Raw genomic sequence first — 22,988 nt, 5'->3', positions numbered from 1 at the left:
TTAAAATTTACTTTCAACATTCTTTACACCAAAATAACAAACATTCATACAGTATGATTTAAATATGGTACCTACACCCAGATGGTTTGACTAGCGTTTTTTGAAATCAAAACAAACTGGTGAATGAAACTGTTACCTCCATCTCTTCACTCCGTAAGTCACGGAGCTTGTCCAGCTGTCGTCTGGTACTCCGAAGGTTGCTCTCTGCATCAACAAGCCATCGCCATACATGGAGCAGCCTTTCCTCAGGCACAAGGTTCTCAAAGTCAAGACCTTCTTTCTCAAATCTTTGCTGAATTTCTGACCATTCATCTTCACACTGCAAAGAGGATAAATTTAACAACAACTAAAAGGCAGTTCTAATATAAATATGTAGTTAACTGGATCAGTAGCTGACAGATTCAAATATACACTGGTGTGCAAAACTTAGGAATGAAAGTAATTTTTGTATGATGTGTTACTGCCACGTAATATAACTTGATGAAATGTGGAGCACACAGAGAAAGAACTGCTACTGTATAATACAGAAGGAAAGAAAAAAGCAATGAGACAAACAGAAATTACAGTTTTATTCAAAGATTCTAATCACACTGAAGTCACAGCAATTTATGATGTTCCCCTGGACTTTACAAAAAGTGACATGGTTCTACATTGGGTGCGTGACCAGAATCATCATGGCCAGCAATGCATGCTCTGCAATACTCTCTAATGCTGATCACAAAGTGGTATGTAGTTCATATGGTACGGCGTTCCATTCCTCCAGAAGTGCATATTGACAACTGCTGGATTGTCGTTAGTGCATGTGGACATGCTAAAATACGTCTCTGCTACATATCACAAAATATGCTCAATGTGATTTAAGTTGAGGGAATGGGCAGTTCACTTCATTCACTGAATGTTCTTTCATTCCAAGAGTGCTCCACCAGCATAATTCGATGCAGTTCCCCCATTGTCATCCATAAAAGGGAAGTGAGGTCCAAGCGTACATCTATAAAGACACACATAGGGAAGGAGTACCAGTGTCCCAATAATGTTGACTGGTGAGATTTGGAGGTCAGAACACTCATGCAACATTATGCCTGCTCACACCCCAACACCTGGACCACCAAAACGATCGTGTTCGACAATGTTCCTGGGTGTATTATGTACCCTCATATGGTGAGATGTGGGGACATGTAACATACCCAGGAGCATTGTAGAACATGATCATTAGTTAGTTAGTGTTCCACTGATCAATCTCACAGTAACCGTTATGATGTGGAACATGTCAAGTGCATAAGAAATGCATGAGTCATGAGTCAAGGTCTTTTTTTTTTTTTTTTTTTAAAAAAAAAAAAAAAAGGTTGAAATTTTTATTACCTACCCTATTCCCTTAACTGGCATGAAATACATATATTACACCTATAGATTTATTTATTGCTATTCAAGAACGCATATATGGTACAGAAGGAGTTGTCAAGGAGATATGATCTCAATTTAGTTTTGAAATTACTGTTACTGCTGTCAGACATATCATTTCTTCTGGTAATTTATCGAGAAGTTTACAGCAGCGTATTTTACCCCTTTCTGTGTCAAAGATAGGTTAAGCAGAGGACAGTGTAAGTCTTTCTTTCTTCTGGTAATATAATCATGAATGTCACTGTTGTTTTTAAACTGGCCCATGTTGTTGAGAACAAATTTAATTACAGTAGCTGTACTGTAAGGCTGTTGTAAGAATTCCTAACCTTTTAAAAAGATGCCTAAAAGATGTGCAACTACGAGCCACACATATTATTCTAACCACTTTCTTTTGAGCAGTAATCCTTTTTGCCTAAGTGCTGAGTTATCCCAAAACATAATTCCGTATGACATCAGAGAGTGAAAATATGCAAAGTACAAGGATGGTTTGAAAAGTTCTCAGAACGGAGTAGAAAAAAAAAGTACTTACATCACTGAAACTTTTTTTATTTTTCAATGTAGTCTCCGTGTAGATTAATGCACTTGGTCCAATGATGTTCCAGTGCCTTGATCACATCTCAAAAATGAGTTTCCTCCAGGCCTGCAAAATAGTTGTCAACTCTGGCTATCAATTTTTCATCTGAAGTGAATCTTCATCCACCAAGAAAAATTTTCAGTTTTGGGAAGAGGTGGAAGTCTGATGGCGCCATATCAAGTGAATAAGGTGGGTGCGGCAACAATTTATACCTTGGTCCATGTAATTTTGCCGTGACGATGACACATGTGTGGGCGCGCATTATCTTGATGAAAGATTACATTCTTCCTTGCTAAACCTGGCCTTTTTTTGCGTATCTTTTGTTGCAATTTGTCCAGGAGGTTAGCATAGTATTCTCCAGTAATTGTTTGCCCAATGGGGAGATAACCTACAAACAGAATCGCCTTAGCATCTCAGAACACTGATGCCATGACCTTTCCCGGAGAAGGAATTGTCTTTGCTTTCTTTGGTGACGGATAATCAGCATGTTTCCACTGCTTTGACTGTTGTTTTGTCTCTGGGGTATAGTAGTGCAACCAAGTTTCATCTGTGGTCACAAACCAGTGCAAAAAATCTTGTTCGTTTCTCCTAAAATGGGCCAAACATTGTTCTCATTCATTTTTGATCCAGCATCAAGTTTCGTGGCACCCATCTTACAGATAATTTTTTCACTTCTAATTCTTCAGTTAAAATATGATACACCCTTTCAGATGACATCTAGCAAGCGTGAGCAATTTCATGCACTTTCAATTGGTGATCCTCCATGACCATTTTGTGCACTTTTGCAATGATTTCTGGATTAGTGAAACATCTTGGCCAACCACTGTGTGGATCATCATCTAAGCTCTCCCGGTCAAATTTTAATTCATTTGTCCACTTGGCAACAGTTGACTACGAAGGAGCAAAGCCCCCAGTGCATTCTGGAAATTGGCATGAATGTCCTTTGCTTTCGTACCTTTCTTTACGAAGTACTTAATCACTGCTCCATCCTTGCAAATCACTACATAGAAATAACAACAGAGCCACATCACTGCCACAGCTCTCTTCCAAGAGCACTGACATGGCACGTGTTTATAAGTAACAGTCCAATGAATATAATGTGAACAACTCGTTGCGTTAGCGCTGACCTCTCATGGTGATTACGAGAACTTTTGAACCCCCCTCATATGTTAGCTTACTAATTTCTATATCCTCAAAATTGGCAATTATTATGCTTGCAAAAGTTGCTGAACCGAGTCACTTTAGGAATCCAAAATATGCATTTCTTGATTTTCTGACAACTTTTGCCAGTATGTTACAATAATTTTTACAGTGTGCAATTAATTCTGAGTCTTTACTAATTCTTGCTGTCTCATACAGTTTTCTTTTTCTTTCTGAAAACACTTTAAGATATTCATATATACGTACACTCAAAAACTTAGCATGCTCTACCCTGTCTACTGACTTCTGTTGATGTGTTATATTTATTGAAGGAACTGTACTTCTTGCAGCAGAAAATTGGATGTACTGTGTTTTTTCAAAGTTCAGAGCAAGCCCATTCACAGAAAACCAATTAATAACTTTTCCAAAGAAATTATTTGCATCATTTTCTATTGGAGTTTCTTTTACTGGATTAATAATGATGCTTGTATCATCCGCTGTCTCAGTGGAAATCCGAGCCGTGATTTACTAAGTATCCCATTACTGTTGATATAGCTAACCACTCTTGAGTCCATTACTTCCTCAATGATTTTTGAAACTATTGTAAGTAGGATACTGCCTGGTAATTATTGACATCTGTGGTGTCTCCTTTTTATACAGAGACTGGGAAAATATCTTGAGTTAGTGATGCATTACATATGTGACTCAGAACATCAGCTGTAACTTCTCCACACTGTTTTAATATCTTGTTAGAGATTTCATACACTCCAACAGAACATTTATTTTTCAAAGATTTAATGATTTTCCTTATTTCACAAGAGGTTGTTAGTTGAAAAATAATCTGACTAAGATTTCTCAAAACTGCCTCTTCCATGTACTGCTTGGCTTTTTCTTTTGAACTATTCCCACCAATTTTTTCCCCTACACTTAAGAAATAGTTGTTAAAAACATTAGCTACTTGAGTACGGTTGGTTAAGATGGTCTCATTCTCTTTAATAGTAATACTACCTACCCCAGTGGTTACTTTTCCTGTCTCCCTTCTAACAACATTCCATACCGATTTGATTTTATTGCCCGAGTTGTTAATTTCTCCTCTAACAAATGCATTTCTTGATTTTCTGACAACTTTTGCCAGTATGTTACAATAATTTTTATAGTGTAAAATTACTTCTGGATCTTCACAAATTCTTGCTGTCTCATACAGTTTTCTTTTTCTTTCTGAAAACACTTTTATACCGCTAGTAATCCAAAGTTTCTTTGAAAACTGTTTGGTGTTACATTCAGTAATTTTTTTGGGAAACAGTGTTCAAAAAGGGATATAAATTTATCATGAAATATGTTGCTTTTATCATTAGCATTTGTAAATTTTGAAATTTGTGGTAAGGTCTTATTGGACCAAATTGCTGAGGTCATCGGTCCCTAAGCTTATACACTACTTAATCTAACTTAAACTAACTTACGCTAAGGACAACACACACACCTATGCCCTAGGGAGGACTCGAATCTCCAACGTGAGGAGCCGCACGAACCGTTGCAAAGTCCCCCAGACCGCGCAGCTAGCCCGCGCGGCATTAGTATTTGGCTCATTATATACCTCTCTCTAATTAATATTTCTTAAACTTTCTCTGAAGTGCTCTATAGATACTGGGTTAAGCAACCTTACACTTTTACATGGTTTCTGAACAGCACATCCTGTTAGGTTTTGAAAGTTAATCAATGGTGTATCATGATCTGATAACCCAGTTATCATAGGGAAAGCATAAATGTTAGTTTTACATCCTTTTGGTGTAAAAATACATTATCTATTAGAGTGCTACTATCTTGAGCTATACTTGTAAAGAAATTGATTACTGAGTCTAAGTTATACATCATTAATAACATTTCTAGTTCACTTTTCATATCAGAATTGCTTAGAAAGTTTACATTGAAATCACCACACCATTTCTTCTTTTTGTCTGACAGACAGCTTAATAGGGAGTCAAATTTTTCATGAATAGCTCCCAATCTCCTAATGAAGACCTGTCCACACTGCTGCTAATATCAACACTACATTGTCTAGCTGTAGTTCACATCCACAAACTTCAAAGTGCTGATCGACACAAAATTTGCTTACTTCTGTAGTTTTGTATTTATACCCTTGTTTTGTGTAAATGGCAACTCCTTTATCCACGCTAAACCTGCAAGTGTAAGATGCTAAATTATACCCATTTATACCAACACTTTCCATCCCCACAGTTACATGGTGTTCAGACAGACAAAGTAAATCAATTGCATTTTTATTTTTGAGATGATCTAAGCGCACTAACAGCTCATCTACTTTATTTTTTATTCCCCTGATATTTTGATGAAGAAAGTCTATACTACCGTTAGCTTTATCCCTATTTACTGTATATGAAGCTTCTTTTGTTCTATTTTTCTTGACTGTTGTCTTTCTGGACTTTAGCTTTAACCTAAAAAACTCTGTCTGCCTGGTTCCATTAACCACAGGGATTATACCTTGTGTGACTGTGCCCCCCCTTACAGTATCTGCTAATACAGAAGCTAACTTATCTTTCCCTTTCCCATTTAGGTGCAGGCCACGTGTAGTGTATCTCCAAATACCAAAAACATCAACTGGAACAATACTTATGTGAGACTCTGCTAGAGTCTGGAGAATTCTGTTCAGTTCAGTGTTAACATCCCTTACAGCAGTGTTTACCAAAGGCTGATCAACGCACTGAAAGACCTCTACAAACCCCACATTTGCGTGCCCAGTTTCTGCTCCTATTTTGTCCAGGTCACTCCTAATAGTATATCCTGGATTCATAGCCAGGCTGTTTCCTGCTCCCCCACATATAATTACCTTATCTTTCTTCTCAAATTCCCTGTATAGCTGACCTAAGTTTTCTGTCACCTGCACTTAATTTCTCCTGAAGCTGCTGGTGTACACCCCTCCTGTGACTGCTTCCTAGAAGCAGAATTCTTCTTTTCCCATTCTGATTTGAGCCTGCCCTGTCTTTTTTCAATAAGCTAATATTCTGCTTCAACCTACATTGAACTACATCTGGATGACACCCTTAGGTAATTAGTATTGAAGCTTGGACAAACCTAAAATTATTGTTGCCTTTTATGCTATTACACCCATTTAATTCTCAAGTTTGACACTATACTTCTGTTGCCCCAATTTCTCTGGACCAAATAACACTCTGTATTAATCAGTTAAGTCACTAATTAAGAATTTGCTTGATTTATCATAATTTCAAATGTAGCATTTGTACCTGTAAACTGGTAATTCTCCACGTAGACACACAAAATAGTTCTACAAACTTTTTTATGTTGTTAACTAACTTTATTATGCAAATCAAGTCACTGGTGGACACAGCTCAGCTAATCTAGTAAAGTTTTAAGCCTGCAGCTTTATAAACAAATATGTAATTACCAAAATCCTAAAATATTCATACACACGCCTTTAAATAGCCCAATTCACCCAACAATCTTCAGTTTGCAGCTAGCCATTCTATGTATCAGGTCCACATACTGCAGTCATTGCACTTGCATATCTGTGTTGGTATCTTCTATCATATAGTAAAGTGACCTGGTTCGTCTCCATGTTGAAAACTTTTGAGGTATGGAACCAGTTTACAGGTACAAATGCTACATTTGAAATTATGATAAATCAAAGTAAACAATTTATGTTTGGGTGCAAGTCTGAGCTTTGCTGGATGAAGTTATACATTGAAGGATATAAAAGTTTGTCTGCTGTCATATACGGTATAATTACTATTTCTTACCTTGTTAACAAAATGTCTTAGAGAAATATCTGTGTGAGCTTCTGTGGTTGTTGTGAGCATAGACTACTTACCAGACTGCACTATGTTAATGGTTTTGTTCTGTGCAACACTAAACATTGATGGTGACTTTAATAACAAAATGTGATCAACTGTTTGTTTCTAAATCTATTAATTATGAGGTGAGGAGTTTTATAATAAGTGTTGACACTGGAACTGTCACTGGTTTGGTTTCTGAGCTTTTTTTTTTTTTTTTTTTAAATGTATGAATAGAAGTGTTAGAATACTAGTCACCATACAAGTTTACTCAAGTTTAATAAATGTGTGTCTAAGTGTATTTAAAAAAAGGGGGTTCATTTCCATTATTGTATACCATTGTTCAATACCTCAAAAGTTTTCAACATGGAGACAAACCAGGTCAGTACCGCCCCACATCATGGCATCATGTGAGGACATGTTCCTGTTCTGGCACAGTGAAAAGAAATTACAAACTTAGTAAAGAGAGAGATAGCAGTTAACTATTTGCAGACAGTGGCATTCAGGTTTGCACAGTGACATTGAAAACAGTGATGGGGGACAGTGTAAATAAAATTTATTTTGACACAATATGATGAAAGTTTTTAGGACAGCAAACATAACAGTGCACAGAATATTAACAGAAGAGACAAAGTGAACTGGAAAATGTGCAGATAACACAGAAGAATGTGACAGGAAAGCCACTAAATTAAAAGATAACCAATCAGAAAATTAAGAATGATTCTAGCCAATAGAAGATCAACAATGAAGCAACCGTAGTTGTTACACAGAAGCCAATAAAGAACATGCTTTGAATCCAGATGTCACTGCTGCAACCTGTCATAGAAGTGTGAACGACTTTGATGGGAGTGACAAGGCAGTGACATCAACCAACCATCACACTAGATTAAAGTAAAGTGTTTGTGTTACAAGAGTTATTCACTATCTTGGAAAAATAAGTGACAAAGTGGTAAAAGAAAGTGTGTTTGACGACAGGTTACAGGAACAATATAAGGCTGAGAACATTAAATTACCATTGAGGCTAATAATACAAGGAAGGTCAGAAATTGACAATTTGTTTGCAAAAATGGACAAAACTTATAATAATAGTAGGCAAATTATGGAAAAAAAGAAGAGGTAGCAAAAAATTTAGGATCAAAATTAGATGCTTGGTGTCAACATATTTGGTCAAGCAGAGATGAAATCAAAGAAATAAGGAGATAGAAGTTGATGCTGTTGATTCTGGTCAGTCTGAGTTAACAGAAGTACATCAGATTTGTTCTAATAATAAGGATAATGAAATGGTTTCCCATACAAAGCACAGAGATAATGTTGGAATTAAGAATCTTGGAGTCATGGCAGAAAATATTAGTGTAAATATTGACACCTTCTATGATGTTGAAACAGGTAGTGAATTATTTTCATGAGAAAGTTGATGACATTGCAAATAAGTGCCAGTTTGGAAAGGAATGTACACTTTTCTTAATAACAGTCATGAAAATGATTTGTAAGTAACTGAATCTAATAGAAGGAAAGACCAAAATTACATGTATGTATATAGTAAATGAAATTGTTGATGAGTCTGTTGAATGTAAAGCTTGTGTAATTAGGAATAAGGTAAATGAAATGCAGTTAACCCTTTAACTGCTCTGGACATGTTAACACACACACCTTTGTACCCATCCCTGTGTGCTCTGAACGTGTTACGCACACCACCAATCCTTCTACCTGATACTCTGAACGTGTCTATGCATAAACACGTTCAGAGTACCAGTAGAAAGACTGGTGGTGCACGTAAACACGTTCATAGCACACAGGGATAGGTTGCAAGGCCCGCACATTAACACGTCCAGAACAGTTAAAGGGTTAATAAACACTAATATAAACAATGCTGTGATGACAGGTGTGCGTATTGGAGAGATGAAGGTTGCTAAAGTAAAAAAAACTGTGGTTAAATTATCAACAGTAGATATGCCCTGAATTTTTTAAACTGTTAATGAAGTAGACAATATGCAGAAAGTAATTTCTAATGTAATTTGCTTAAAGTAGTTTTCAATGTGTATGCAAGGGAACTGCCATTGTAAGATATGGCGTGTTCAAGGATTCTGTTGAGTGGAGTGCAGTATTTGCAACTGACTTGAATAATACAAGCAGAATTTCACCCAGAGTTATAAAACTAAATGGAGGACCACTGCATCAGAGTAAATGTTAATCCATTTATAGATAGGGGCCTGACTGAATTGTAGTGAACACATTATGTGACAAGTTTTACACTACCCACTAGATCAGGCTGTTCCAACAGAGCTCCAGGGAGCCGGAGCGCTCCGGAGCACTCACTGCAGCAGCTCAGAGCCTGCGTGGAGGGGGAAAGCGAACCCACTACCCCCTGGCCGCATGCAGCCGCAACTGACACAATAATCCGTGTGCAATGACAGCTGTGACTAGCCGCGGGAGCTCTGTACCTCTATTGGAGGACACCTTTCTATTCATTGTGAGGGATGGTCGACCGCAGTGTTTTGTATGTCACAAAGTATTTAATTCTGCGAAGAGGTACAATATACAACGACATTACACATGTCTTCACGCAGAGCACTACAGTCAGGTAGAAGGTGTTGCACACAGAGAAGTGGTAGCCAGGCTTAAGAACAGCATACCAGTAGACGTAAATTTAAAAACGGTTTCGTAATACGGAGGGTATCAAAACATGCAACATAGTTCATGTTCTGCAATGAGTTTATAATTTTCAGGTGAATGAGAGCAGAGAAAACACTACTGAATCTGGAATTCGAGCAAGTTACAGGGTCGCTCACATCATTGCGATGAGTGGCAAGCCATTTTCGGTGGGACCACTCGTAAAATCGTGCATGGCAGCTGTTGCAGAATGTTTGTTTCCAAGGGAGGTGCAAACAATGTCTCGTTGAATCCTGGACATGGCAGCAGATTTAGAGAAACAGCTCAGGAAAAAGGTGGAGAGCTTTGTTGCATTTTTGCTAGCGCTTGACGAAAGCACCGACATATCGGACTGTGCTCAGCTTGCAGTCTTTCTGCGTGGTGTCGACATAGAGCTGCAAGTAACTGAAGAACTCTTGGATGTGGCACCACTCGATTACACCACAACAGGATGTGACATTTTTGAAGCTGTTTGTGAATCAGTGGAAGTATGAATTTGCCGTGGGATAAGCTCCATTCTGTAGCAACAGATGGTGCACCACAAATGATCGGGTGTCACCAAGGTTTTGCTTCTCATTTGAAAAATAAAGTCAGGGACAAATTAGGGAAAGACATTTTGACTCTTCATTGTTTTATTCACCAAGAGGCACTGTGTGCTGAAACAGTAGAGCTAGGTGGCGTAATGAAAGATGTCGCGAAGTGTGTGAATTTTGTGCGGTGTCAAAGGATTCCTGAAAGACGTGGAAGCGGAGTACGGGGATATATCTTACCACAGTACAGTTCGTTGGCTGAGTCGGGGAAAAGTTCTTGATGTTTTCTTTGCCATTAGTGAGGAAATATCCCTTTTTCTCAAAATGAAAGGGGAAGAAATGCGTTGTCTGAAAGATATAAAATGGATATCAGACCTGGCGTTCCTAGCTGACATAACTATGCATCTGAATAATTTAAATCTGTTATTGCAGGGCAAAGGGCAGCTAATCGTCGACACGCATGACCAGATCAAACTGTTCCTGGAAAAGTTACGTTTATTTGAGAGGCAGATGAGTAATGGACATTTAACATTCTTCAATCGTCTTGCTTCCTTAAAATTACCTGAAGGTACTACTTTCAGTGATTACCAAGCAAACTTAAAGCAGCTCATCACACCGTCTGAAACACGATTCTGAGACCTCACTAGTTTGGAAATGGAACTTAAGGTGTTCAGCACTCCTTTTTCAGTTCCCACTGATGACTTGTCATTGTCACTTCAATTGGAGATTATTGATTTGCAAAATTCAACTTTGTTGAAAGAGAGGTACTACAACACGTTGGATTTGTCACGATGGTATCGTTCATTACAGAAAAAAACATTTCCCAAGCTTCACAACAATGCCGCTCAGATCATGTGCATGTTTGGATCTACGTTTTGATGTGAGCAGCTTTTCTGAGCAATGAAAAGAGTAAAAGTAAGGAACGATCGCTTCTTCAGGATGCAACAATGAAGGCCATCCTCCGCATTAACACTGCGAACACTTTGACGCCTGATATTTCCGATCTTGCAATGAAATGCAATGAAAAGAAAATTTCAAGCTACAGAGGCCCAATCAATTTAGTATGCAGTTTCTTGTAAAACATTTGTTTCTTATTTATTTCCTGAAGATTGTATTTCCTGGTGTAGCATGTCACCACGTCTTAGTAGCTAAGATTATGAGGTTGTCGATCTTGTAAGACACAGCTAGCACATCAAAACGCTTGCCTTGCCGCCTGCCTCAGCCAGCCATGCCACATGCCAGCCCACTTGAACGGTCACAGCGAGCGACACGGCTCCCTGGAGCAGGGAGCGCTCCGCGGCTCACAACGGAGCCCACGAGCTGGAACAGCCTGCACTAGGTGATCCTTTTCTTACTTTCTTAGATCGTTCTTTTCTCTAACTACCTGATCCATAAATTGCAAGGAAAAATGTAATAATCTATTATCTTCAATTCAAGATATATAAAAACGTTCATTTCTGTAATAACATTTTTCCATATATTAATAAGAGGGTGGAAGCATATGCTATGTCAGCTAAACTACCTGAAAAAAAAGTCTTATTCATTTCTGGACTCAGCTATGGCAAAATGTTCATAAATAATTACAAAATCTTTACCATCAAAGTGATTTGTAAAGTTAAAGATACAATAAGAGATGTATTTAGTAGCAGTAGAAAAAAGGTCTTGTGATACAACAAACCAGGTTCACTTGTATAAATGTTTGAGGATAAGTTCAAAGTTACTTGTTTAATTAAATGTAAAATTAAAATCTGATGGCTATAGTAAAATGCTAGTTTTATAGAAATGTATCACAAATACTCCCTTTCTGATTAAATTAAAAATGGTTAAAAAATTTATATAATCTTGCCCTTAATACTTTCAGTATTGCCCTTCAGGCAAGAGTGGGTAAAAGTAAATAGTTTAAAGTAAAATAATATCCTTATCTGGAGTGATCTAATGCAGTTAAAAAGCTTTTGTCTGTCTGTAATGAGAAAGAGAGGTTTGTTATAATGTTGCTTTGTTGCTATGGAATGACATTTAGTAAAAGTCATTTTTTGTGTAAGACAGAGCAGGGATTTATTGTTAAATGAAATAATAATGTTGTTATGAAGCAACAATGTGAAGTAATGATAATGAGAAATATGAAAAGACAAACTATAGTGATGAATATGAAATCATAAAGTGTAATGAGGAATTTGTAATAAGAAGATTAATAATGTGGATTAGGAGAAGTATAATGTGAAGTGGTGATGGTTAGGAATGCTGTCTTTGCAGTTTGCTGTTGTTGCAGTAAGACATCTAGAGGGTCACAGACAACATTTCAGTAAAATAAATATGAAATTTATAGCACTATAAGTAAAAGTCGAATGAAAGCCTACGTGCTTAACAAGTAATCAGATACACAATGCTACATATTCTATTTTCAGAATAATATAATACTTAACTGAGTCATGCAGTTAAAAATTACTTGCATGTGCATCCTTCTAAATGATTTCAAGTACTGATGCCTGGAGAAAAAATATACTGATAATTAACCTGTTTCAAGGAATGAAATAAATATTTGGTATTCTGACAGATAGAAACAACAGAAAAGTCAAAATTTTTTGGAAGCAACTAAGTAAAGATTCAGATATTTAAGTCATTCTGATTTTTATTTGAAGAGAATTGAATGCCTGGGAACAGCTTCTATCTCCTTAAACGAATTGATTCATAATTATATAAAAAATTTTACAAATGCTTATAATCCACATTTCACCTAGAAAGGGATTAATACAATTTATTTCAGGTTAGAGTAAATTTTATTGTGTTGCTAATATAGAGTATTTTCCACATTTTTTCCATGTGCACAGACACTGAGTGCTGTTGCAACCCTGGTCACCGATAGAAGTGCGTGGGAGGTAGACCCACAGCCTGGACCATTGGAATCTGGGAGCAAGACTCAAAATATGAGTGCAAGTTTCCACAACCTGGACCACTGGAAGTTGAGGGCTGGACTCAAAATGAAAGAGCATGTCCCCAGAAACTTGACAATACTATGAGTGATTACTGTGAAGCACAGATTGTCATATATTGTCCAATGCTTCAAATTAGAAAATTAATTTGTTTGATTAAAAAATGTTTGTATATACAAATATAAAGAATTGCAAAGAATTTGTAAACATTTTTGTAATGAAGGACGCTGACAAGTATCAGTTTCTAATAACATATTTTTAATTTACAATGGAGGGGTGCTGGAATCTTTGCATCTGCTCTTATGCACTCCTACTAACAACTATATTTTTCTCTCTCAAATGTCAATTGGACCTAGTTATCCACATCATCATATAAATGTCCGCCCCCGGTAGCTGAGTGGTCAGCGCAACAGAATGTCAATCCTAAGGGCCTGGGTGCGATTCCTGGCTGGGTTGGAGATTTTATCCACAAAGGGACTGGGTGTTGTGTTGTCCCGATCATCATCATTTCATCCCCATCGACATGCAAGTCGCCGAAGTGGCGTCAAATCGAAAGACTTGCACCCGGCAAACGGTCTACCCAATGGGAGGCCCTAGTCACACGACATTAATTAATCATATAAATGTAATACATGTCCAAATATTGTTCAGACAACATTTCATGAAAATGTTTTATTCAGTAGATAATTTTCAAGAAGCTGATGACAGTAATGTGTTCAGTTTTCCTCAAAACCATGTTAACTTAAAGTGATGAATACTTGGAAATTTTACTACAGTAAGTAATGATTAATTTTGACTGAGCTAATCAATACTTTTAGAAGTATTGACATCTACCATTGGAAGGCTAGGAACCAGAAATATGCAATTGTTGTTGTTGTGGTCTTCAGTCCTGAGACTGGTTTGATGCAGCTCTCCATGCTGCTCTATCCTGCACAAGCTTCTTCATCTCCCAGTACCTACTGCAGCCAGTACCTACTGAATCCGCTTAGTGTAATCATCTCTTGGTCTCCCTCTACGATTTTTACCCTCCACACTGCCCTCCAATACTAAATTGGTGATCCCTTGATGCCTCAGAACATGTCCTACCAACCGGTCTCTTCTTCTAGTCAAGTTTTGCCACAAACTCCTCTTCTCCCCAATTCTATTCAATACCTCCTCATTAGTTATGTGATCTACCCATCTAATCTTCAGCATTCTTCTGTAGCACCACATTTCAAAAGCTTCTATTCTCTTCTTGTCTAAACTATTTATCATCCATGTTTCACTTCCATACATGGCTACACTCCATACAAATACTTTCAGAATTGACTTCCTGACACTTAAATCTATACTCAATGGTAACAAATTTCTCTTCATCAGAAATGCTTTCCTTGCCAATGCCAGTCTAGATTTTACATCCTCTCTACTTCGACCATCATCAGTTATTTTGCTCCCAAATAGTAATACTCATTTACTACTTTAAGCATCTCATTTCCTAATCTAATTCCCGCAGCATCACCTGATTTAATTCGACTACATTCCATTATTCTCGTTTTGCTTTTGTTGATGTTCAACTTATATCCTCCTTTCAAGACACTGTCCATTCCGTTCAGCTGCTCTTCCAGGTCCTTCGCTGTCTCTGACAGAATTAAAATGTCATAGGCGAACCTCAAAGTTTTTATTTCTTCTCTGCGGATTTTAATTCCTACTCCAAATTTTGCTTTTGTTTCCTTTACTGCTTGCTCAATGTACAGATTGAATAACATCGGGGAGAGGCTACAACTCTGTCTCACTCCCTGCCCAACCACTGCTTCCCTTTCATGTCCCTCAACTCTTATAACTGCCATCTGGTTTCCGTACAAATTGTAAATAGCCTTTCGCTCCCTGTATTTTACCCCTGCCACCTTCAGAATTTGAAAGAGAGTAGTCCAGTAAACATTGTCAAAAGCTTTCTCTAAGTCTACAAATGCTAGAAACGTAGGTTTGCCTTTCCTTAATCTATTTTCTAAGATAAGTCGTAGGCTCAGTATAGCCTCACGTGTTCCAACATTTCTACAGAATCCAACCTGATCTTCCTCAAGGTTGGCTTCTACCAGTTTTTCCATTCGTCTGTAAAGAATTCGTGTTAGTATTTTGCAGCAGTGGCTTATTAAACTGATAGTTCGGTAATTTTCACATCTGTCAACACCTGATTTCTTTGGGATTGGCATTATTATATTCTTCTTGCAGTCTGAGGGTATTTCGCCTGTCTCATACATCTTGCTCACCAGATGGTAGAGTTTTGTCAGGGCTGCCTCTCCCAAGGCTGTCAGTAGTTCTAATGGAAAGTTGTTTACTCCCGGGGCCTTGTTTCGACTTAGGTCTTTCAGTGCTCTGTCAAACTCTTCGCGCAGTATCATATCTCCCATTTCATCTTCATCTACATTCTCTTCCATTTCTATAATATTGTCCTTAAGAACCTTGCTCTTGTATAGATCCTCTGTACTCTCATGGCTTTTGTAATGGCATAGCATGACAGATAATAAGTGCAAACAATAATCCATCTACTGCCACTAGCAGACGGAAATCGCCTGATGAGATCAATCCCAACACGTTGGAAAGGCATTTCGGCTGGTGGAATTGGTATGAGTCAGCCAGGTGGTTTCTGAGGAACTGCCTTTCTCCTCTGGCACTCTCGACAATGCGACACATTATGATGGACACTCTTAAATAAACCTGGCCAGAAAAATCTCTTGTGGATCCTATCGTACATCTTAATCAATCCTAAATGTCCAGCCTCAGGTGTCTCATGGAATTTCTGCAGAATATCTAAGTGCATGTGTTTAGAAATCACTGGTAGCCACCTCTTTCCAAACAGATCAAAGTTTTCCTTTCAAAGTAATCCACTAACTACCTTAAATTGTCCTTTCACATCCTCTGACCGATTTAAGGCAAGCATAATTTGAGATATCTTGGTGTCCTCCTCCTGCTCAGCAGAGAGATCCTGGAGTGCAGCGAGACAATCACTATCTTCATCAAAGTCTTGATGGTCTTGCACAGTGTTTCTTGAGAGACAGTCAGCATCTTGGTGCTTTCTTCCACTTTTGTACACTATGATACTGTCATATGCTTGAAAACGTAGTGCCCACCTGGCGAGTCATCCAGTTGGATCCTTAAGACGTGTCAACCAACAGGTGTGCTCCCTGCCACCGTTGGATAAGCAGCTGCCAGCAGAAAGTCGTATACTCCTAGCTCACTCATTTGTTACATAGTTTAATTCTTAATTCTTTGCGTGTTTTTGGTACTTTCATTGTTTAATTCATAAATTTCGGGCATAGTATAGTATTTGAGAGTTGTAGCATCGCGCTTTTAGTACCTGAATAGTGTAAATTCGCGTAGTCGTCTGTCTGCTGTTTTTGTTTTGAACGGCCAGTGTCGGTTGGTCACAGCCAGTGTGCTCCCTGCCGCCGTTGGATAAGCAGCTGCCAGCAGAAAGTCGTATACTCCTAGCTCACTCATTTGTTACATAGTTTAATTCTCAATTTCTTTGCGTGTTTTTGGTACTTGCATTGTTTAATTCATAAATTTCTGGCGTATTATAGTATTTGAGAGTTGTAGCATCGCGTTTTAGTACCTGAATAGTGTAAAATTGCGTAGTCTCCTTCCGCCGCCAAGCAGTGTGTCAGCAGTGCGCAAGTAGCAGCATTACTCCATTTACTAGGCAATCTTGTATTTTAATAACCATTTAAATTTTGTGTCGATTTGTTTGTGCTCTCTGTAGATTAATTCAGACGTTTTTTGCACAACAGTTTTTAGCATGGATAGGGACTGCAACTGCTGTGTTCGGATGCAGGCTGAGTTGGCATCCGTTCGCTCCCAGCTTCAGGCAGTGTTGGCTTCAGTCACGCAGCTTGAGGCTGTTGCCAATGGGCATCACTGTGGGGGTTCGGATGGGGGTTTGTCGGGGACGGCCACTCGTCCCACGCATCCCCCGACCGGACTACGACTGTGGCTGCCCGGGATACTGCCCACATTGAGGCTGATCCCTCACCTGTGGTAGAGTGGGAGGTCGTCTCGAGGTGTGGCAGGGGGCAAAAGACATTCCGGAGGGCTGAACGGAAGGCCTCTCCAGTTTGTCTGACGAACCAGTTTCAGGCTCTGTCTCCGGCTGATACTGATCTTCGGCCAGAGATGGCTGCTCGTCCTGTTACAGAGGTTGCCCCTCAGTCTGCAAGATCCAGGCAGTTGCAGAGGGTGGGCTTACTGGTAGTTGGGAGCTCCAACGTCAGGCACGTAATGGGTCCCCTTAGGGATATGGCAGCAAGAGAGGGGAAGAAAACCACTGTGCACTCCGTGTGCATACGGGGGGAGTCATTCCAGAAGTGGAAAGGGTCCTTCTGGATGCCATGAAGGGTACAGGGTGCACCCATCTGCAGGTGGTCGCTCATGTCGGCACCAATGATGTGTGTCGCTATGGATCGGAGAAAATCCTCTCTGGCTTCCGGCGGCTATCTGATTTGGTGAAGACTGCCAGTCTCGCTAGCGGGATGAAAGCAGAGCTCACCATCTGCAGCATCGTCGACAGGACTGACTGCGGATCTTTGGTACAGAACCGAGTGGAGGGTCTGAATCAGAGGCTGAGACGGCTCTGCGACCGTGTGGGTTGCAGATTCCTCGACTTGCCCCATAGGGTGGTGGGGTTTCAGGTTCTGCTGGATATGTCAGGAGTCCACTACACGCAGCAATCGGCTACACGGGTAGCAGGGGTTGTGTGACATGGACTGGGCGGTTTTTTAGGTTAGATGGCCTCGGGCAAGTACAGAAAGGGCAACAGCCTCAAAGGGTGCGGGGCAAAGTCAGGACATGCGGGGACCAAGCAGCAATCAGTATTGTAATTGTAAACTGTCGAAGCTGCATTGGTAAAGTACCGGAACTTCAAGTGCTGATAGAAAGCACCGAAGCTGAAATTGTTATAGGTACAGAAAGCTGGCTGAAGCCAGAGATAAATTCAGCCGAAATTTTTACAAAGGCACAGACGGTGTTTAGAAAGGATAGAGTGCATGCAACCGGTGGGTGCATGTTTGTCACTGTTAGTAGTAGTTTATCCTGTAGTGAAGTAGAAGTGGATAGTTCCTGTGAATTATTATGGGTGGGGGTTAAACTTAACAACCGAGCTAGGTTAATAATTGGCTCCTTTTACCGACCTTCCGACTCAGCAGCATTAGTGGCAGAACAACTGAGAGAAAATTTGGAATACATTTCACATAAATTTTCTCAGCATATTATAGTCTTAGGTGGAGCAGATATAGACTGGGACACTCAGATGCTTAGGACGGGTGGTAGGGACAGAGCATCGAGTGACATTATACTGAGTGCACTATCCGAAAATTACCTCAAGCAATTAAACAGAGCCGGCCGGTGTGGCCGTGTGGTTAAAGGTGCTTCAGTCTGGAGCCGCATGACCGCTACGGTCGCAGGTTCGAATCCTGCCTCGGGCATGGATGTGTGTGATGTCCTTAGGTTAGTTAGGTTTAATAAGTTCTAAGTTCTAGGCGACTGATGACCTCAGAAGTTGAGTCGCATAGTGCTCAGAGCCATTTGAACCATTTGAATTAAACAGAGAACCGACTCGTGGAGATAACATCTTGGACCTACTGATAACAAACAGACCCGAACTTTTCGACTCTGTAAGTGCAGAACAGGGAATCAGTGATCATAAGGCCGTTGCAGCATCCCTGAATATGGAAGTTAATAGGAATATAAAAAAAAGTTTATCTGTTTAGCAAGAGTAATAGAAGGCAGATTTCAGACTACCTAACAGATCCAAACGAAAATTTCTGTTCCGACACTGACAATGTTGAGTGTTTATGAAAAAAGTTTAAGGCAATTGTAAAATGAGTTTTAGACAGGTACGTGCCGAGTAAAACTGTGAGGGACGGGAAAAACCCACCGTGGTTCAACAACAAAGTTAGGAAACTACTGCGAAAGCAAAGAGAGCTTCACTCCAAGTTTAAACGCAGCCAAAACCTCTCAGACAAACAGAAGCTAAACGATGTCAAAGTTAGCGTAAGGAGGGCTATGCGTGAAGCGTTCAGTGAATTCGAAAGTAAAATTCTATGTACCGACTTGACAGAAAATCCTAGGAAGTTCTGGTCTTAAGTTAAATTAGTAAGTGGTTCGAAACAGCATATCCAGACACTCCGGGATGATGATGGCATTGAAACAGAGGATGACACGCGTAAAGCTGAAATGCTAAACACCTTTTTCCACAGCTGTTTCACAGAGGAAGACCGCACTGCAGTTCCTTCTCTAAATCCTCGCGCAAATGAAAAAATGGCTGACACCAAAATAAGTGTCCAAGGAATAGAAAAGCAACTGAAATCACTCGACAGAGGAAAGTCCACTGGACCTGACGGGACACCAATTCGATTCTACACAGAGTACGCGAAAGAACTTGCCCCCCTTCTAACAGCCATGTACCTCAAGTCTCTAGAGGAACGTAAGGTTCCAAATGATTGGAAAAGAGCACAGGTAGTCCCAGTCTTCAAGAAGGGTCATCGAGCAGATGCGTAAAACTATAGACCTATATCTCTGACGTCGATCTGTTGTAGAATATTAGAACATGTTTTTTGCCCGCGTATCATGTCGTTTTTGGAAACCCGAATTTACTCTGTAGGAATCAACATGGATTCCAGAAACAGCGATCGTGTGAGACCCAACTCGATTTATTTGTTCATGAGACCCAGAAAATATTAGATACAGGCTCCCAGGTAGATGCTATTTTCCTTGACTTCCGGAAGGCGTTCAATACAGTTCCGCACTGTCGCCCGATAAACAAAGTAAGAGCCAATGGAATATCAGACTAGAACACAGCATGTTGTTATCAATGGAGAGACGTTTACTGACATTAAGGTAACCTCTGGCGTGCCATAGGGGAGTGTTATGGGACCATTGCTTTTCACAACATATATAACTGACCTAGTAGATAGTGTCGGAAGTTCCATGCAGCTTTTCGCGGATGATGCTGTAGTATACAGAGAAGTTGCAGCATTAGAAAATTGTGGCGAAATGCAGGAAGATCTGCAACGGATAGGCACTTGGTGCAGGGAGTGGCAACTGACCCTTAACATAGACTAATGTAATGTATTGCGAATACATAGAAAGAAGGATCCTTTATTGTATGATTATATGATAGCAGAACAAACACTGGTAGCAGTTATGTCTGTAAAATATCTGGGAGTATGAGTGCGGAACGATTTGAAGTGGAATGATCATATAAAATTAATTATTGGTAAGGCGGGTACCAGGTTGAGATTCATTGGGAGAGTCCTTAGAAAATGTAGTCCATCAACAAAGGAGGTGGCTTACAAAACACTCGTTCGACCTATACCTGAGTATTGCTCATCAGTGTGGGATCCGTACCACATTGGTTTGACGGAGGAGATAGAGAAGATCCAAAGAAGAGTGGCGCGTTTCGTCACAGGGTTATTTGGTAACCGTGATAGCGTTACGGAGATGTTTAGCAAACTCAAGTGGCAGACTCTGCAAGAGAGGCGCTCTGCATCGCAGTGTAGCTTGCTCGCCAGGTTTCGAGAGGGTGCATTTCTGGATGAGGTATCGAATATATTGCTTCCCCCTCCTTATACCTCCCGAGGAGATCACGAATGTAAAATCAGAGAGATTCGAGCGCGCACGGAGGCTTTCAGACAGTCGTGCTTCCCGCGAACCATACGTGACTGGAACAGAAAAGGGAGGTAATGACAGTGGCACGTAAAGTGCCCTCCACCACACACTGTTGGGTGGCTTGTGGAGTATAAATGTAGATGAAGATGTAGAAGTGAATGATGGTCTGTAACAACTGTGAATGGCCTTCCATAGAGATACTGTCGTAATTTGCACATGGCCCAGATCACAGAAAGACATTCTTTTTCTGTAGTTGAGCAGTTTCACTCGGCTTTTGTAAGTGTCCTAGAAGCATAGGCTATAACCTTCTCTTTTCCATCCGAAATTTGCACCAGAACAGCACTGATCCCATACTCACTGGCATTTTTGTGTAGTTCTGTAGGTGCTCTATCATCATACAGACCAAGTACAGGGTCAGTTGTCAGAGCTTTTCGCAGCACATCGAAAGAATCTTGTTGAGCACGACCCCAGATACATTTAGCATCAGCTTTTAACAACTCTTGGAGTGGCCTGGCTTTGATACAAAAGTCTTTGATAAAACGATGGTAATAAGAACATAATCCAAGGAAGCTTCTCACATCTCTAATACTTTTAGGAATAGGAAATTTCGTTATAGATCTCACCTTTTCTGGGTCTGGCCACACACCTTCGTTTGACACAAGGTGTTCAAGTATTTTGATTTCTTTTGCTCCAAAGAGACATTTTCTTGGATTAAGTTTCAGTCCGCCTTGTTGGAGACATGTAAGAACGGCCCTCAGTCTTTTTATGTGTTCATCAAATGTCTCTGAGAACACTATAATGTCATCTAAATAACAAAGACACATCATCCACTTCAGGTGACTTAGAACATTAGCCATCATCTGTCCAAAAGTTACTGGTGCATTACACAAACCAAATGGCTTTACCTTAAACTTATACAGGCCCTCAGGGGTCATGAATGCAGTTTTCTCATGATCAACCTCATCTACTTTGATTTGCCAGTATCGCTAGTACATGTCCATGGTTGAGAAAAACTTAGCCCCCCTTCAGACAATCTAGTGTATCGTCAATTCGTGGAAGGGGGTAAACATCCTTTTTAGTTATCTTATTAAGCATCCTGTAATCAACACAAAAGCGCCAACTGCCATCCTTCTTCCTGACGAGAACCACTGGTGACGACCATGGGCTCTGCGAAGGCTGAATGATGTCATTCTTCATCATTTTCTCTACTTCGACGTGAATTATTCAATGTTCCATTGCTGACACACGGTATGCTCTCTGGCTCATTGGTTGATGTTCTCCAGTGCTAATCCGGTGCTTCACCGCCAATTTGTCTAATTTGCTCTTCACCTGTGGATTGAAGCATTCAGAGAACTCTTGAAGAATGGCAAGTAGCTTCTTCCGTTTTTCCTTTGTGAGATCTGGTGATAGTCGAGTTAGAAGATCTTGTCTCATAGAGGTAGCACCAATTTCGCTCACAGACTCTGCATGGGAGGTTTCTATGACATTCAGCTGTTCGACAATTAATGGCTCAGCGTTTGCTATGCACATGTATCTTGGAAGGATCTGCGGTTCTCAGCGACAGTTAACTATCCACAATTCACCGAATCTGAGCTTAAACAAGACGACAGAGGCTGGGATGACCAAGTTATTCTTCAGTGGTATGCTTCTCTTACATTCCACTACAAGATATATGGGTTTATGCACGGCATGACACATGACAGTTACCTTTCTAGTGCTGACTGCAGGAATGATCACTTCATCCAGCACACATTGTCTCCACACACTCGGATGTACATCTTCCTGTCCACAGTATCTCATCTTGTCTACCATAATCTTCGAGTGACCACAATCTATAATTGCCTGAGAAGCTTTCAAGAAGTCCCATCTGAGAATGACGTCATGACTAAATTCTTGTAAGACAATGAATTCTCAGGGCTGTGTGTGGCCACTTATGCCCACACCAATGACACATCTTACTGTAGGTAAGAGATGTTTTGTTATTGATGAATACGGTTTTCTGCAACTGGCGACGGTACTTCGCCGAAATGACTGAATATGATGCTCCAGAGTCCACAAGTGCTCAGGCTGAGCGGCCATCTGTGAGCATATTGACGTAGTTTCTTATCATTTTTGTAGTGGTCAATGGCGGAGGATTTTTCTCTTCGACGGCCTCACCTCCAAAAAAGGTCGCACCCTTTAGTTTTCCAGGTTGTGGCGGCTAGGTGATTGGCTGGAGCTTCTAAATGAAAATGGAGAGCTTGATCGGTGTGTTGGGGAGCATCCTCTCCAGTGGCTAGCTTGCAGCAATGGTGACCTACGTCATCCTGCACCCACATCTTCT

General features: G+C 40.0%; 1 protein-coding gene across 1 annotated transcript in view; it reads right to left on the bottom strand.

Moving 5' to 3' along the window:
* LOC126470013 (MAP7 domain-containing protein 1-like) overlaps positions 1–22,988 on the bottom strand; it is a 262,871-nt gene that overhangs the window by 192,796 nt on the left and 47,087 nt on the right. Inside the window, exon 2 of the mRNA XM_050097531.1 lies at positions 137–319. Within this exon, the coding sequence (XP_049953488.1) occupies positions 137–319 (183 nt within the window). The remainder of the gene's footprint in view (positions 1–136; positions 320–22,988) is intronic.

Source organism: Schistocerca serialis, chromosome 1 (assembly GCF_023864345.2).
Source record: "Schistocerca serialis cubense isolate TAMUIC-IGC-003099 chromosome 1, iqSchSeri2.2, whole genome shotgun sequence".
Lineage (NCBI taxonomy): Eukaryota > Metazoa > Arthropoda > Insecta > Orthoptera > Acrididae > Schistocerca > Schistocerca serialis.
This window is presented reverse-complemented; position numbering and strand designations above follow the sequence as displayed.